Here is a 16,342-nt window from a genome sequence, read left to right as displayed (position 1 = left end):
TCACAAGCCCGCATGACCACCCTCCCCACCGAGGGACCAGGCCACCCTCCCCACCGAGGGACCAGGCCACCCTCCCCACCGAGGGACCAGGCCACCCTCCCCACCGAGGGACCAGGCCTCCAGTTCACATCTCCCTTTCTTCCCGAGATGGCCCTGCATCCCTTTGCCGACTGCCCAGCCGATTCTCACTCCCCTGGGTCTCATCTGGTGGGAGCATGGCTCTCTCTCGGGCTCTCCCCACGTCACACCCCCCCCAGAGAGGGGCGAGGAGCAGGAGTGTCAGTGCCAGCGGGAGAGCAGGCAGACTCGGGATTCGAGGGGGCCTCCACACAGCGGCACACTCCAGCTCTGCCCCCCCCCCCCGGGTGCCCTTTGGGTTGCGGAGCCTCGGTTCCCTCAGCTCTAAAAGGCCAGCGGAGCGGCGTGCCAGGCACCCGGCGGGAACTAGCTGCACATTAGATGCTGATCTTGACGCATGGTATCGACCACAGGAGTGACTTCCTGGAGAGAGGCCAGGAAGGACCCCCTCCCCCGTGTCCCCTCAGTGCCCTTCCTCACGGAGGGCCCCTCCCTCGGCCTTTCCCTGAGCTTGCTTCTGGAGGGATGGGGCGGAGTGGAGGGGCCGCCGTGGGCTTGGAAGGGCCCTGTTGTCATGGGCTCTGAGGGGCCCTGCGGTTGCCCACGGTGGACTGGGCCTGCCTGGGTCGGTGGCCTGAGAAGTTTGCACAGTCTGGAGGAGGCCGTAGCCTCAGCCTGTCCTTCAGAGGAGCCGGGGTGGGGAGCATCCCGGGCCACCGGCTCTGGGCTCCTTCCAGTTTCGATCAGAGGGCGGGTGTGCGCCGGGAGGTGTGCTGCCAGGTGGGTGGAGCTGGAGGCTTTTCCTTAGGAAGAGAAGACAGTCGGAGGTGTCCTCCAGTGGAGACTGAGCCGCCAGTGACGTGCCCCCGTGTGTGCGCCCCCGTGCCCTGTGCCCCCGTGTGTCTCTGGGACGGATGTGGGCTGTGCGGGCCTCCACACGCCATCCCAGCAGCCAGCCCTCCCACATCCACAGCACCCGGCCCTGCCAGGCGCTCTCCATCCTGCGCACCCCTCTCACACTCCTCATAATCAGCACACACGCACGCTCGCCGCGACACGCTCGCCGTGGCACTCAGTCACGAAGGTTGTGCCTCCCCGTTCTTCCACGCGCTATGCTGCACACACAGCCACACCTCTGTGTGTTCTCTCTATTTTATTTTTTTTTCTGCAGACAGACTGTGTGTGTGAGTAGCTCAGGCTGGCCTCAGACTCTTGCACCCTCTTGTTTCAGCTTCCTGAGTGTTGGGATTCCAAGCACCCAACTCCCTGTTCACTTACGCTCTTGTGAGCACACACATAGAGTTCCACATGAGCACTATGACCTCTGTGCACGCTCCCATCCATGCTCTGGTATGCACAAGTTCCCTCAGAGCTGGGAGAATCCCAGGAAGGCCCGGATCCAATGGAGCAGGCCTGGTAGTGAGCGAGGGGCAGGGGCTGGGAGTTAATGGTGACAAAATCAAACAGTTGGCGCACACCTGTTGATCTGAGGGCTCACGGTGCTCCTACGAGACAAAGGAATTCTCATTCCCTGGTTTCTCACACATGCACACACACAGGGCAGCTTGGGGAGGCCGGGTCTTTCCCCTGAGGCTCCCTGTCAGTCCTCAGCGCAGTCTCTGCACACTCAGCCTTGCTTAGCTCTTGGCTTGAAACACAACTCGGTCCTCAGGCTTTAGCTTTTCAAGAGTCTAGGCCTCGAGGCTTTGCCCAGGACCAGCGGTGACAGTGAGGTCCTGACAGGTGGAGAGTCACAGGCCTCCACTGTGACTGTGGTTTACTCTGGCGTCCACAGTGACGAGGATGATGAGGCTGAATGAGGCTTTTGCTGCTCCCGGGGCTGTCTAGGCTGCAGGACCGCAGGCCACCTGCAGGGGGCATCCAGCGTGGGAGAATCCTGCCCCAGACCGACGGGAATGAATGCTGGGAATGAGGTCTGTGTCCTGGAAAGGCCTGGGCACGGCTAGGCTCCCCTGCTCCATAGGCTCCTGTGTGTATGCGTGTGTGTGTGTGTGAGAAACCGTGCAAGAGAAAACTCAGCCACGCACAGTGACTTATATGACAGACAGGGAAGCCTACACCATGTGCTCTCACTCTGAAAACACGCACAGACAAGGATCAGTGGCACCCCGGCAGTGGAGCCACTCCAGACATGTGAATACACACATATGCACACACTTAGGCATGGATGGAGTCAGCTCTAGGTCCCTGGGATTGACAGCAGGTCCTCAGGCTCGGCAGCCGGCTTCCCTGCCCACTGAGCCATCTCTCCTGACCCTCGCCCTCCCTTTTCAAATGTTCTTTGATTGTCTGCTGTTTTCAAAGTGTCAACAATGGGCTTGTGTCACTTGCATGCAGGACAGGAAACAGCGCAGGCTTAGCCCCTGGCCCCATGCATGTTATAGGTGACTGTCTAGGTGTCAAAAGTCAGGCACGGGTAGGGGTGGGTTCAGCAACTGACCTCATCCTCCACGGAGTTCCTTCCTGCTCCTCCCACAAGCCTAAGCTGGCTCAGCTCCGGGCTGCCACGGCTCCCTGGCAGGCACCACCAACCTGACTCAGGAGCTGGGAGAGGGCCCTGGGCGGTATAGGCCGAGCCAGCAGGAGAGTGTGCAAGCTGGTGAGGCCCCAGGGCTGTCCCCACTGCTGGACATCACCTGAAAGGCCCAGCAAAGCTCTTAGCTTAGAGCTGCTATGTGGCGGTGGATTTATGTGAAATAGGGGTGCTGAGGTCCCCGTGGGGCCCCCTACGCTGTCTCAGGCCCTAAACCGCAGGATGAAGAAGGCCTGGCTGTGCCTGTTTGCCTCTTGCCGGTGGCCTTAGCGTCATTCTCTCCCTGGGCCTCGTTTGCTCTGTGATAAAACAAGGGCTCTGTCCCAGGTGACCTGCTTCATCTCTCTGCTCTGCCATGCAGCCACCAACACATATCAGGCCCCAGGGGCAGGCTGCTGCCAGCCATTGTCTAGTTGTGTGCTGTTTTGGGCTGCATTCTCCCATGCCAGGCATGGCAGCTGTCCCATGCAGGGTGGCCACGGAGGGCCCGTCCCGGGTGCGGTATCTGCCCCAGCCCAGAGTCTTCCCTGGACATGCTGGGCGCCCTGACCTCCTTACAGACGTGACTCAGCCCGGAAGGAGGAAGACTGCACGAAGGGCTCATGTTTGCCCTTTGAGGGAGCGAGTGGGTTATGGGTTAGTTAGGAAATCTGGGTCATTTCCTAAGGTCAGGGCAGTTTGGAAGAAGCACCTCAGTGTGCTGTCTGCTTCAAGCCCGCTTCTCTCTCTTGTCTTGTTTCCCCTTCTCATTCATCCTTTCTTTCCTCCTTCCTTCCTTCCTTCCTTCCTTCCTTCCTTCCTTCCTTCCTTCCTTCCTTCCTTCCTTCCTTTCTTTCCTTGATACCGAGTCTTCCGGCTGACCTGGAACTCACCACATAGCCCAGGCTGGTCTTGAACTCACAGGGACCCGCCTGCCTCTGCCTCCTGAGTGCTGGGGTCACAGGTGTGTGCTGCTGCATCATCTCTCTATGAGACCTGTTTTTAAACTTTCTCTCTCTTTCTCCTTCCCTTCCCTTCCCTCCCTCCCTCCCCCCCCTTCCTTTAGAGACAGCTTCTTACAGCTCAGGCTGCCCTCAAACTATGCAGTTGAGGATGACCTTGAACACCATCTTCCTGATTCTACACACACCTGGGATTCCAGGTGTGTGGTTCCAAGTGTAGGGACTGAAGCCATGACGCACCTTGTACTGATTGAGCTGGCCCCTAGGCCTTTACCCAGGCCTGACACCAAGTAGTGTTCTTACTTAGCCCAAGCTGGACCCGTTGTCTGCCTGCCTCGGTGTCCTGATCGTTGGGGTCACAGGTGTGTGCCAGCACAGCTTGGTTCTGCTCTTATTTTCTGGAGCTTGAATGTGGCAGAGGCATGGGCGGTCACCTCTGTCAGAGTTTCCCAAGCTTTCCTGAGATAGTGATCCTGGTAAGAAACCCCCTTACATCACAGTTCTGGGCCGACCCAGCAATCCTGCTGCAGTGTGGCGTTACCCACAGGGCTGCGGGCGTGCTTCGTTCTCAGGAGCTGCTGGCGACCCTCGGCGGGAGGGTGTCCGCTAGTGAGCTGTGGACCGCCTCTTGTAGATTGACCCTCACCCTGACTCCACGATGAGCCTGGGCCCTGTGTGCGGCTTAGGAGGCCGAGCGGGTGGAGCTGGGGTCCCCCATGTTTCCCCAGCTCTCTCCCACGCACGCTGGGAACTTTTCCCCAGAAGCAGCCTCTGGGTATTGGAGGCCGAGCCTCATAATATTTACTGTTGCTAGCAGCAGTGAGCCCAGCCACCCAACCGGCAGAACCTGACCGGGTCACCAGGGCGGCACTGGGGGTTGGGCCCTCAGCTCAGGTCTTATGGTCTAAACTTCCCTCTGCCCTCTCAGGGGCCTCCGAGTTCTGTCCAGGAACACGTGTGATGCCTCTGCCCCCAGTCTGTGACAGTCCTCTGTCTGTCTGTCTCTGTGTGTGTGCATGCATGTGTGTGTCTGGTGTGCTGGATCAGGAGAGGAAACTGTGGCCTCCCTTCCCACGTCTGCTTCACTGGCATCACCACGCTAGTGCCCAGGCAGGCACAGTGGGCACAGCCATGTGGCAAATGGCAGCCATACCTGTGGTCCCCGCTGTATGGGAGGACGAGGGAGGAGGACTGAGAGGTTCATGCCAGCCTGGGCTTCAGAGTGAGCAGAAAGGCAAGTCTGGGCAACTTAGGCAGACCCTGACTCAAAATAAAGCGGGAAGAGGCTGAGGGCACGGCTCAGGCTCAGCACACAGCACTTGCAGAAAGCCTGCTGGCTTCAGCGTGTGTCGCCAACCCAAAACAATCAAATGCGAAAAACAAGAAGAGCGGAAAGTGGCAGATGCCAGGAAATGGCTGGCCGTCCCCTCACGGATGGAGATGAGGAGAGCCGGCCGTTGGGCTGGCGCGTGCCCCTGTGTGCTGCCGGGCACAGGGTGGAATGGGGCGCTGTCTCCTCCCTGGGCCTCCCCTCCTCCCCCCGTCCATGGCCAGAAAGCACAGAGACAGCCATATTATGTCAGAGGAGGCTGTGGGCCCTGGAGGGTCCCGGCCTGAGCTTGGAAGACCCGTATCCTGGGTCTCCGGGGGTCTTGGTGACCGTTCTGATTTCTGTGTCCGTAGAGCGGCTAGCGCTGCTTCCTCCGGGCGGGGGTGAGGACGTGGGGTTCAGCACAGCGACAGTGCTGAGAGGCAGCCACATGTGCCACGCCCACCCCAAGGCTGGGAATGACAGTTACACTATGCTCACGCGCACTGTCCCTCTGACACAGAGGCAGAGTCTTCAGATCTCTTCCTGCCGCCTCTGTCTCAGGAACGCTCTCCTGGGCTGAGGCCTTTCTGTGGTGAGGGACAGCAGCACTCCCAGCTGTGAGGAGCCCACTCCCTAAGAGTGCCCCCCCCCCCCCGTTCCCCTGTGGCGGCTCAGTGCTCCCTGTCCCCAGTCAGGCGGGCGCGGAGCCAGGCACACCCTGCCAGCTGTGCCGTCTTCTAGGGCAGAGGAAGGGTGGGTTACTGTCCGTAATGACACAGAGGACGTCACCACCGGCCTGCGAGAAACGGGGAAGTGCTGTCAAGGCCCAGAGCCCGAGTGGCATCCGAGCTAAGCCAGGCCGAGTCACGTGGCCCTAGGGAATTAGACCACTCCTTTTCTGCCTGTTGACTGTGGCCGCACTGGGAAGAGGGACAAAGATCCACAGACTCCCCCTTCCACGCCAACCTCATCTTTGGGTCCTGGCATAGTTGAAGTTTAAGCAGAGGACCAGGGCTGTGCGTGGCTGGGCGGTCCTGGCCAGAGTGTGGCCCCCACCCAGGACTGACCCATGACCCTGCTCCTGTCTCACCCAGAGGGAAGGTGGTCTGACAAGTTGTCAATCTCAGGGCGACAACCCTGGCACCCCCAGACGTGGCTGGCCCAGGCTTTAACTCCTCTCTTCTCCCAGCACGGGGCTCCTGGGAATTCAATGGTCTGATAGCCAGGCAAGCTGGCTGAGGAATCTTGGAGCCTCCCCGTGCCTATGTAGCCATAGCACAAACTCAAATGTGTGCTTCCTGCAGAAGGCCAAGGTGGCCACAGACAGATCCATTATGTATTCACAAAGTAGAACGGCACAGCGCCTGAGTGTGTGCCCTGCTGGGCGCCTCCTGAGTGTGTGCCCTGTTGTGTGCCACCTGCACGTCTGTCCTGCTGGGGTCCTCCTGCGTGTGTGTCCTGCTGGACACCACTGAGCACCAAGACCCGGTTTGATGGTTCTTGCCGGGATCCGTGTTGCCGCTGGTGCTCTGTGCCTCCTCCTCTTCCTCAGTCCCCTGTGTGTCCTCATTCTCTCTCTGACCCTTTCACACTCGTGCGCGGTGAATTTGGATCGTTTCACCCGTGTGCACTTATGAGTGCCACAGTGGCCCTGTGGATGTGGCAGGAAGCGTGTGGGAGTCAGTTCTGTCCTACCCAAGTGGGTTTTGAGAGTGGAACTCGGTTTTCAGGCTTGGGCGTGTAGGTATGGGCTGTCTGATCAGCCGCTAGCGTTAGCTCTGCTGGACTCCACTGAGCCTCTCGGAGCCTGGCACGGCCTTTCAAACAGCCTCCCATTTGCCATGGGGGGTGTTGTGGTGGTGTAGGCCACGGCAGACACTGCGGCGGGGCGATGGCCCGGTCCAAAGCCTGCCTGGCCTACAGCATGTGCTCAAGGCCAGCTTAGGCAAACGAGGGACACTCTGCCCACTCTGTTCATGCTGCTCCATTGGGAGGTCAAAGGGCGGCTTCCCGTTGCAGAGAGAGGACAGCAGCTCCCATACACTGGTCCCCTGGCTCGCCTCTGATTTTCTCCGGGCCTGAGGTGCTGCAGCTGTGTCAGTCGGGGGTGGGGTGCCCACACTCACTGACCCTCTGCATTTGGCTCCCTAGTGTACCCCCGCCCTGGTCTTCATCTCTGGCAAACAGACGTTGCTCTGGTGAGAGATGAGAGCCACGCCTGTGTTTGAGTGTGAGCGTGTGTTTAGAATACAGTTAGAAGTTATGTTGGCTCGGGTACTGGCGAGGTGGCCTCCCCAGCCACAGGCAGTTGGCGAGGTTTACAGTACCAGGCACACATTCCTTCCTGTTGAGTGGACCTCAAGTCCAGTTAGACAGCTGTTGGTCACTCCTGGGATAAAGTGTCGCCATTGCACCGTCGTGGGATCTTCCTGGCGCAGAAGCTTTGCAGCGGGGTAGCCGGGGCCTGCTTTTCCCCATGGTAGCAGCTCAGTGTGTGAGCCGGTCCTCACGGAGGAGGCCGCCAGAAAGCTCTAGCCTGGATCTCCTCCCTAAGCATTAGTGTGTGGTGTAGTCATCGATAGGGCCTCACCTGTTCACTGCCTTCTGGGAGGCAGCAAAGGGCAACAGCCACGGCCGAGGTTGTTTTGAGAGTCGCGTGAACCGCCCCTGACCAGGAACTCAAAGGCAGGTTTCCCGTTCCTGGCACGATTTCTTCTAGACAGTCTATGGCTCTTGGAAAATTATCGCCACAAGTAGCACACCTTCACTGAAACTGTTTGTGTATGCACACACGCGCCCTGCTATCTCATACACGCACTTTAAGTAAGCATGAAAGCGTGTTTGCCTAGGCTTTCCCAGTCTCCCTTGCTGTCTTCTCTCCCCTCTCCCTCCTCGCCTTCTCCCTCCCACAGAAAGTCCCCACCACATTTCCCCATTTCCCATTGGTAGAGCGGGGCCCTGCCAGCTCCGTCTCGAGGCTCCTGCCCAGCAGGGCCCTTCACACTTCACAGGCTTCAGCAGTCTTTCCAGCTTACACACGCCTAAAGACCCGGAGCTAGAGCCACAGTTAGAGAGAAAACGTGGTGCTGTGTGACCGGGCCTGGTTACCTCATCCAGTAGAAAATAATCTGCTTCCATCTGTTTACTCGGAAAGTTCCTGGCTGCAGTTTTCTCTACAGATAATAATAGTCTTTCACTGTGTAAAGCGCCACATCCTTACCAGCATTTCTCGTCACTTGTTTTCTTGATCTTAGTTATTATGATCGGGCTATGATGAGATCTCAAAATGTTTTTTCACACCCTATCATCTGTCTGTCTGTCATCTATTTATTTATTTATTTGTGTGTGTATGTGTGTATATGTGTTTGTGGATTTGCGTGTATGTGTGTGTGTGTGCACCATGCATAGAACGCGATAGAGACAGAGGACAGCGTGTGAGAGGCGGCTCTGCTCTGTGCCACGTGGGCTCCAGCAGCTGAACTTAGGGCATTGCACTTGGCAGCTGGGCCTTCACCTGCTGAGCCATCTCACCAGCCCTCAAAGCATATTTAACTTGCATTTCCCTAATTCCTAGGGGTGCTGAACACTGTGAGATATTTATTAAACATCTTACATCTCCTTGTGCGGACACTCTGGTCGGAACCATATCCCATTTTTTATGGGGTCATTTGTTTTTTTTTTTTTTTTTGGCTCTGGTTTTAGCTCTTTATTTTGTACGTTTTGGGTATGAACCTCCATCAGATGTGTGGCTGGCAAGGATTCTCTCCCGCTCTGCGGGCTTCCTGGTCACTTAGCTGATTCCTTCCTCTGCTGCACAGAGGCTTTTCGGTTTTGTGAGAGCACATTTGTCAGTTGCTGGCCTCAGTTCCTGAGTGAATGGGCCTTTAGAAAGGCCTTTTCTATACCTGTGGCTTGTAGGGTCCTGAGTATGTTTTCTTCTAGCATTTAAAGTTCCACGAGGAGGTCAGCTTGGAGCTGATTTTTATGGCGCGTGGCAGATGTGGGTCTAAGTTCACTCTTACACATGTGGGCAAAGCTTTTGTTCACCAAGTGCCTCCCACAGTGGCGGGGATGTTTTGGAGCTGAGTTCTTAGTGGGGCCAAGAAGATTCAGACAGCTCAGCGTGCCTAACTTAATCACAGTACAAGCACCTTTCTCTGGGGTCTTTTTTCTCTTCTTCTCTGGCTTCCCTTGCTCTTCAGACCTTGCTTGAACCTTCTCTGCTAGTCCTGCCTCCTCAAGGGCGTCTTCATGTCCCTTGGGGTGATCCCAGTGGCCGGGGATGGAGGAAGGGGCTTGCAGCCTCCTGGAGGGAGTGGAAACACTCCTACACAGTTGTCTGGCCTGGGTGGGGTGCCCGTGGCGTTGCGCCACGTGCCAGGAATGACTTCCTCATAGCACCTCTCTGTTGTTTGGTATGCTGAGTTTCTGTTTGTCTTTTCCCGGACTTGCTTCCTCAAAGACCCCAAATATCCCACCCTCAGAATTCACCAGGTGCTAGGAGAGGACGCTGAACAGGACCGCTGTTGTCCCACTAAAGAGAGCCCTGCAAGTCTGAGGCTCAGGCGTCTCCAGGGAGCAGCTGGATCAACAGGGTGCTTTCCTCCTGGGACCCGGCCTGAGGATGGACCCCAACATGTGGCAAATACCGGGAATATCCTCCACCTGCTCCACCAGGGGAGACTCCCGGGCCCCCGTTTCTGCTCCCAGCCTCCCAGGAGCAGACTGCAGGTGCACACTTTATTTTTCAGGGGGCATGTCTCTCATTTCCCCGCTGGACGGGCTTCAGCTGGCCCCAGCTGGAGGGGCCTGGGGAGGAGTGCTGGGAGGAGTAGCTACAGGATTGGCTTCTGCTCTCCAGATCCTGGCTGAAGATGCCAGCTCGGTGCGGGGCAGGTGCTGTCTCTTGGATGATTACTGGGTTGGGCCAAAGGAGGGAGTGAGTGCCCTGCTTTTCTGTGCCATTTCCACACTGTGGAGTGTCTTTGCTGCACCACCTCTGCTGGCCTCCTGCTTGCTCAGGGTCTGTGGTGCCTCTGTGAGGCTGGCTCTCCCCTGGGAGCTGAACTTCCCCTTGTTCTCACCTCCGCTGCTCCCCCCACCCCCTCCTCCCGTCTGCTCGCTGGCAGATGGCTCTTTTTTCTTCTTCTCCACGAAGCCTTCCTTGAATTCCCTGGTGATGTCAACTGCTGCCTAGGGCCATGGCTCACGTCTCCGAGGCTTCCTCGTCTCTGGCTTGCAGGGCAGGGCCTGGGTCTCCTACCTCAGGCTCTGCACGTGCCGTGCAGCCATCCCCCAGGTGTGTCAGAGCAGGTCAGCCGCAGCGAACAGCAGACAGTCAGACTGAGAACATCTTGCTCTCCAGGGCCCAGCCCAGGGACGGGAGGGGATAAAAGTCCCGTGCCAGGGCCCCGGGGCAGAAGCACACACACCGTAACCATCTCCAGTCTGTCTGAAGCTGCGGGCCTGTCTGCCTCTGCCATGTCTCTCTCCCCATGCCGGGCCCAGAGGGGCTTCAGCACCCGCTCAGCATGCTCTGCCCTCTCAGGGGCACGGGGCAGGGCTGGCGTCAGCAGCAGGAGCCTCAGCTCCTCCGGGAGACGCAGAGGAAGCTCTTGTGAGAGAGCCTGGGGGGCACAGGCCAGGCAGGGGATATGGTTTGGGCAGGGGAATGGAAGGCCTGGGCTTTCCCAGTGCCCTCCAGGGGGCATCCAGGCCGTGACCGTCAACCAGAGCCTGCTGACCCCCCTGAAGATTGAGGTTGACCCCCAGTTCCAGGTGGTGAAGACACAGGAGACTCAAGAGATCAGAACCCTCAACAACCAGTTTGCCTCCTTCATTGACAAGGTGAGGGCAAGCAGCCTGGGCCTAGCCCCCGCCTCTGGGCCTCCCACAGACAACTGCTGGGACGAGGTGAACCAGAATGAGGGTATCCAATCTCCTTTTGCCACTCTTCTGATTGCCTCAGTGGCAAGGAAGTCCTGCCCTGGTCTAACTAGAGTCTTTCTGCTCTTCCGTGGTAGGGGCTCGGGGACAGAGGGCACTCGTTGGGGACAGAGGGCACTTGTTTAGTGATGAGGAACCCTGTCTCCATTGCTCCATCTGACATGGGTGGGCTAAGGGAGGGCTTGGGGCTCCTCTGCCCAGGCAGGGGTGGGAGGCAAGAAGAAGGGCTCACGCAGGCTCTCTGAGGCCTCCCTCTCCAGCGGTCTCAGGACCCTGCATCTGGCTGCAGGTGCGCTTCCTGGAGCAGCAGAACAAGGTCCTGGAGACCAAGTGGGCGCTGCTGCAGCAGCTACAGGGCAACCACAGTCCTCAGGGCCTGGAGTGCATCTTCGAAGCCTGCCTGGCCCGGCTTAGGCAGCAGCTGGAGGAAGTGCAGAGGGAGCGGCGGGCTCTGGACTCCGAGCTGAAGACCTATCAGGAGCAGGAGGATGAGTACAAGTCCAAGTAGGCCACAGTGGTGTCCTTGCGGTGGCTCGGGGTGTGTGTGGAGCGCTCTGCCGGCCCGAGGGTCTCCCGCGGCCATCCTCTGCCCCTGTCCTGTCCCTGGACTTCCTCTGTCCTGATTCACAGGCTTACCTGTGATATGTAGAGGAGACCCCCATGCCCACCCAGGCCTGGAGAGACCCAGGAGGAACGTTGAGATCTCTTGCCAGAGGGCCGAGGCCTAGCCGCAAGGGTCCGTGCGTCTGGTCCGGACTGGGAAGGGTTTATTTAAACAGTACCTTGAGAGCTTTCTCGAGAAATTCCTGTTTAGCAGGCTGCGGGCTAACATGACTCAGATGTCTTCTGATCTAGGGTGGAGGGCAGTCAGTTTAGTGTACCGATCCCCAGGGCCGTGGTGTGATCAGAGCTGGACTCTGCTTCGAGCTCCCTAGCTAGGCAGCCTGGCGGTAGGGACAGCCCTGCTGAGGGGCGGTGGGGGCTGGAGAGCAGGGGCCACCTCCTTCTCTCCCAGCCCTGGTGTCCACTGTTGCATTCTGGGAAAACGTCCTCTCCTCCCTTTGTGGTCCCCAGGGCTCCTGGGGATGTGGTGGGTGCGATAGAGGAAGGGGCCAGGCTTTCAGACTGTCACAGAGCCGCCTGCTTCCTGGATGAAGCCCATGTCACCCGCTCAGGGCCTGCTTGGGAAACCATCAGGAGGACGCTCAGCCTACCTCCTGCGGGATGCGGCCTGAGAGTCCCACGCAGGGGTGTAGGCAGGGCACGAGCAACCCCCTGACAGGAAAGGAGAGACGGGTCAGTGGTGGCTCCTGACTCGAGACCTCTGAAGACAAGGCACTCAGGGAGGGCACAGGGGTGCAGAGCACAGGGCTGGGCCCTGACCTGGTGCCTGACTTTCCTCTCCCTTCGCAGGTATGACCAGGAAGCTCACAAGCACGCCTCGGTGCAGAATGACTTTGTGGTCCTTAAGAAGGTGGGAGGGGCTCAGAGGCTCTATTTAGAGAGCCCCTGCTGTGCCCCAAACCTGGCCCTAGGCTGGGAGGCTGGGGTGTGCATGCGTGTGTGTGTGTGTGTGTGTGTGTGTGTGTGTGTATGCACGCATGTGTGTGTGTGTGTGTGTGTGTGTGTGTGTATGTGTGTACTCGTGTGCGTGTGCGTGTAGACAGTAACCGAGGCAGGCTGTCATCTTCACACACTCGCCCCCGTTGGGATGGCATGCTGGGACTGAGGTGCCCTTTGACGGGCTTTGGGCTCACTGCAGAGGGCGAGAGGTTGGGAGGCAGGGCAGGAAGTGGAGACAGCACAGCGGGTTGCTGGGCAGGCTGGGGGACGGAGAAGAAGGGGGTCGTCAGACACACTGGCATGGGGTTGTGAGAGGAAGTGGGCGGTGTCTGTCTCCTGTCTCCAGGATGTGGATGAGGTTTTCCTGAGCAAGATGGATCTGGAGGGCAAGCTGGAGTCTCTGAGAGAACACGTCTGCTTCTTGACACGCCTGTACAGAGAAGTGAGGACGCGTGGGGAGCGGGGGCAGGATGGGCCGGCTCCCTGCGGCCAGGAGGGGAGCCGGCAGGAGGGGGAGTGTTAGAATGGTTCTGGTGGGTGGCCATCATCATTGGCTAGTCAGCTATAAGGCATCGGTGTGAGGATTCAGCAGTGAAGCACCAGGAAAAACCTCACAGAGTTCCTGTCAGAAGGCAGACAGAGACAACAAACACAAGTTCCATACTCTGTCAGGACAGAGCTGCAGAGAACAGGGTGGAGGGCTGGAAATGCAAAAGAGCCTGATGTAAAAGGCAAATCAGTAAGCGTAAAGGAGGGAAGGAACGCTTCAGGCAGGAAGCTCCTGGGACTTGGGAGAGGCTGTTTCCTTAGCCACAGGAAATTCGAGGTGACCAGCGTGACGACGATCGTGTGGCAGAAAGTGTCATCAGGAGTGAGAGGGTAGCAGGGACAGGGGGCTTGGGGCCTCATGGGTCTTTTCCTTTACCAGCCACACTTCAAACGTCACTGGAGCACCTCAGGGTCCTTACTTTGCAAATCTGGACCGCTCCTGGGTGTTGGGCAAGCGGATGGCCATTTGGGCACCCTCCCCGCTTGTGGCACAGTGGTGGGCACTGAGCTGTCTCTCCCGCAGGAACTGGGGCAGCTGCAGGCCCGGGCAGATGACATGTCCGTGGTGCTGTCTGTGGATAATAACCGCTGCCTGGACTTCAGTGACATCATCGCCGAGGTCCGAGCCTGCTATGAGGAGATCACCTGGACCAGCAAGGCCGAGGCTGAGGCCGTGTTCCAGACCAAGGTGCTGGATCCAAAGGGCAAACAGACAACTCGAGGTGGTATTTGCGCACCGGGAGGATCATCAGCTCTGGTCCTGTTGGGGCAGCTCTGAGGTTTGGGGTTCAGAGGGCTTGGTCCACTGCGCAGGAGGGGCGTGGCAGGAGACCAGGAGACCAGGAGACCAGGAGATGGGTATGTCCTGATCTCAGGCAGGTGACCTGCACTGGGAAAGCTCCAGCGTCAGAGGCATCGCTTGGGGTGGGAAGATGGCGTGCCCCTGGTTCTGGGGTCAGAGGTGGCTGCGGACTCAGCCAGTGGTTCCCCTGTGCCTCAGTACCAGGAACTCCAGGCCTCAGCCCAGCTTCACGGGGACAGCATGAAGGAAGCGCAGGCGCAGATCTCCCAGCTCCGGCAGGACATACAGAGGCTGCAGGGTCAGACGGCCAGCCTCAGGAAGCAGGTAGGTGCCCAGCGGCTATCGTCCGACCCCCCACAGCTAGTCATTTCCTTCCCGGTGGCGAACATAAGGATGAGTGTCAGGGATCCGGGTAACTCGTGGGGGAGGCTGCAGACAGATCCTCTCGGCACCTCTGAACTGCCGGTTCCCTGAATTCCCGTCTGGCTTTTCTGGGCAGGGCCCTCGCACCGTCCAGTGCCAGGAGTCCTTCACTCACAGCCCACGTTCAGGTGGACACCCTGCTTTTGCCTTCTTGGGGAGAGAGTTAGTTAGCCTAACTCTCATCTCATCTCTTCTTTTGGCTCTCCCTCCACAAGTACACAGGAACTTAACACTAAACACTTTTCTGGTTTCCCTTTGGGAGAAGCACGTGTGTGTCTGGATGTGTGGGGTCCCGGAAGGGGAGACCGGAAAGGCTGAAGTGTGAAGCCTCCTCAGGAGGTCTCACAGAAGGCTGAGGAGGTCTGCCCTTCCAGGTGGGAAGGGTGATGGCTTCCTAGCTATCAAGTTTGTGCTCGTGTGTCTCAAAGCAGGAGACTGGATTTGAGACCTATAGTGATGAGTGATGGGTGACGAGAATAGATCATGGTCACATAAGTATTTATGTGTGTGTGTGCGCGCGCTGCGTGTCTTTCTCTTGGGGAGTCCGTCCCCTCCTCTGCACAGGCCGGATGCATGGAGCTTCTCGAACTGCCCCGGCGTGCTGGGTCCCCACTCAGCCGGCTTAACCCTTCCAAGACATGGAGGGGGATCTTGTTCCTGCTCTGGAGCATTTGTGTGGGGACAGAGTAGTGACAGCCTTCTGCGTCTTTTTTTCCTTTCTGAATCTGAGGTGATGCTGAGTCACTCACATATCTCTGCTTCTCTTGTGTCCAGTGACTGGGATGAGGGCTCACCCTGGGCTTAGCAGGTGCTATGACAAGTTGTTTAACTCAGTGAGCCAGTCAGGACCCTGCTTCCCAAAAGACCGTGCTCTGAGCCTCTGGGTGTATGTGAAGATGTTGGGGACCCCACTGACCCCTCTGCTACAGGAAAAGAAACTGTTAGGCAGCATTTCCCCCTAGAATGGGAGGGGCTGGGCACAGGTGGTCATAATTCTGAGTTCCTGAGATTAGGGTCTACCTGGGTCTTCAAATGCTATCCATGGTGGGTGTTTTGAGAGGGCCTGTCAAACTTGCGGCCACTTTCTCCTCCATTTCTACTCCTGTCTAGAACGACTGTCTGCAGTCGGCCATCACTGATGCCGAGCAGCATGGGGAGACAGCTCTGAGGGACGCTCAGGCCAAGCTGGATGAGCTGGAGGCCGCCCTGAGAGCAGCCAAGCAGGACATGGCGCAGATGCTGCGCGAGTACCAGGAGCTGATGGGCACAAAGCTGTCCCTGGACGTGGAGATCGCCACCTACCGCAGGCTGCTGGAGAGCGAGGAGAGCAGGTGGGGCAGGGGACAGTGGAAGGCCAGTGCACGCCTCTCGGTGCTAGAGGGGCTTCTGAGAGATCTCCACAACCGACCCTGCTTGTGCGGGGGCGGGGCGTTTGAGATGGGGGACTGTAGTCTTTCCAGCCTCTGAGCATTTCTCCTTCCTCCTCTAGGGTATCTAAGGAGCACATCAGCCAGGTCACTATCTGTGAGTATGAGGGGACTTGAGAGTAGGGTTCCCTTGCGGTGCCGAGGACCCTGCTGTGACCTAGTGCATCTCTTGGCAGCCACAGCAGGAGGCAGTGTTGTTATGCCTGGAGGAGTTGGTGGAGGCCAGTTGATCATACCTGGAAGAATTGGTGGAGGCCAAATGGTCACTTCTGGAGGACTTTGTAGAGGCCAAATGATTGTCCCTGGACGAGTTGGTGGAGGTCAAATGGTTGTGCCTGGAAGAATTGGTGGAGGTCAAGTGGTCATTCCTGGAAGAATTAGTGAAGGCCAAGTGGTTGTGCCTGGAAGAATTGGTACAGGCCAAGTGGTAAATACTGGAGCAGTTGATGGAGGCCAAGTGGTCATTCCTGGAAGAGTTGATGGAGGTCAAATGGTTGTGCCTGGAAGAATTGGTACAGGCCAAGTGGTCAATACTAGAGAAGATTATGGAGGCCAAGTGTTCATTCCTGGAAGAGTTGATGGAGGTCAAATGGTTGTGCCTGGAAGAATTAGTGAAGGCCAAATGGTTGTGCCTAGAAAAATTGGTACAGGCCAAGTGGTCAACACTAGAGAAGATTATGGAGGCCAAGTGGTCAATACCAGAGAAGATTATGGAGGCCAAGTGGTCAATACTAGAGAAGATTATGG

General features: G+C 57.9%; 1 protein-coding gene across 1 annotated transcript in view; it reads left to right on the top strand.

Moving 5' to 3' along the window:
- The first annotated feature begins 10,366 nt into the window (after positions 1-10,366).
- Positions 10,367-16,342, top strand: part of Krt78 (keratin 78) — a 6,290-nt gene continuing 314 nt past the window's right edge. Inside the window, exons 1-9 of the mRNA XM_055618288.1 lie at positions 10,367-10,732; positions 11,121-11,335; positions 12,245-12,305; positions 12,741-12,836; positions 13,467-13,631; positions 13,944-14,069; positions 15,279-15,499; positions 15,658-15,692; positions 15,772-15,843. Of these exons, the coding sequence (XP_055474263.1) occupies positions 10,367-10,732; positions 11,121-11,335; positions 12,245-12,305; positions 12,741-12,836; positions 13,467-13,631; positions 13,944-14,069; positions 15,279-15,499; positions 15,658-15,692; positions 15,772-15,843 (1,357 nt within the window). The remainder of the gene's footprint in view (positions 10,733-11,120; positions 11,336-12,244; positions 12,306-12,740; positions 12,837-13,466; positions 13,632-13,943; positions 14,070-15,278; positions 15,500-15,657; positions 15,693-15,771; positions 15,844-16,342) is intronic.

This window comes from Psammomys obesus, unplaced genomic scaffold, assembly GCF_907164565.1.
Source record: "Psammomys obesus unplaced genomic scaffold, mPsaObe1.curated_primary_1811, whole genome shotgun sequence".
Lineage (NCBI taxonomy): Eukaryota > Metazoa > Chordata > Mammalia > Rodentia > Muridae > Psammomys > Psammomys obesus.
This window is presented reverse-complemented; position numbering and strand designations above follow the sequence as displayed.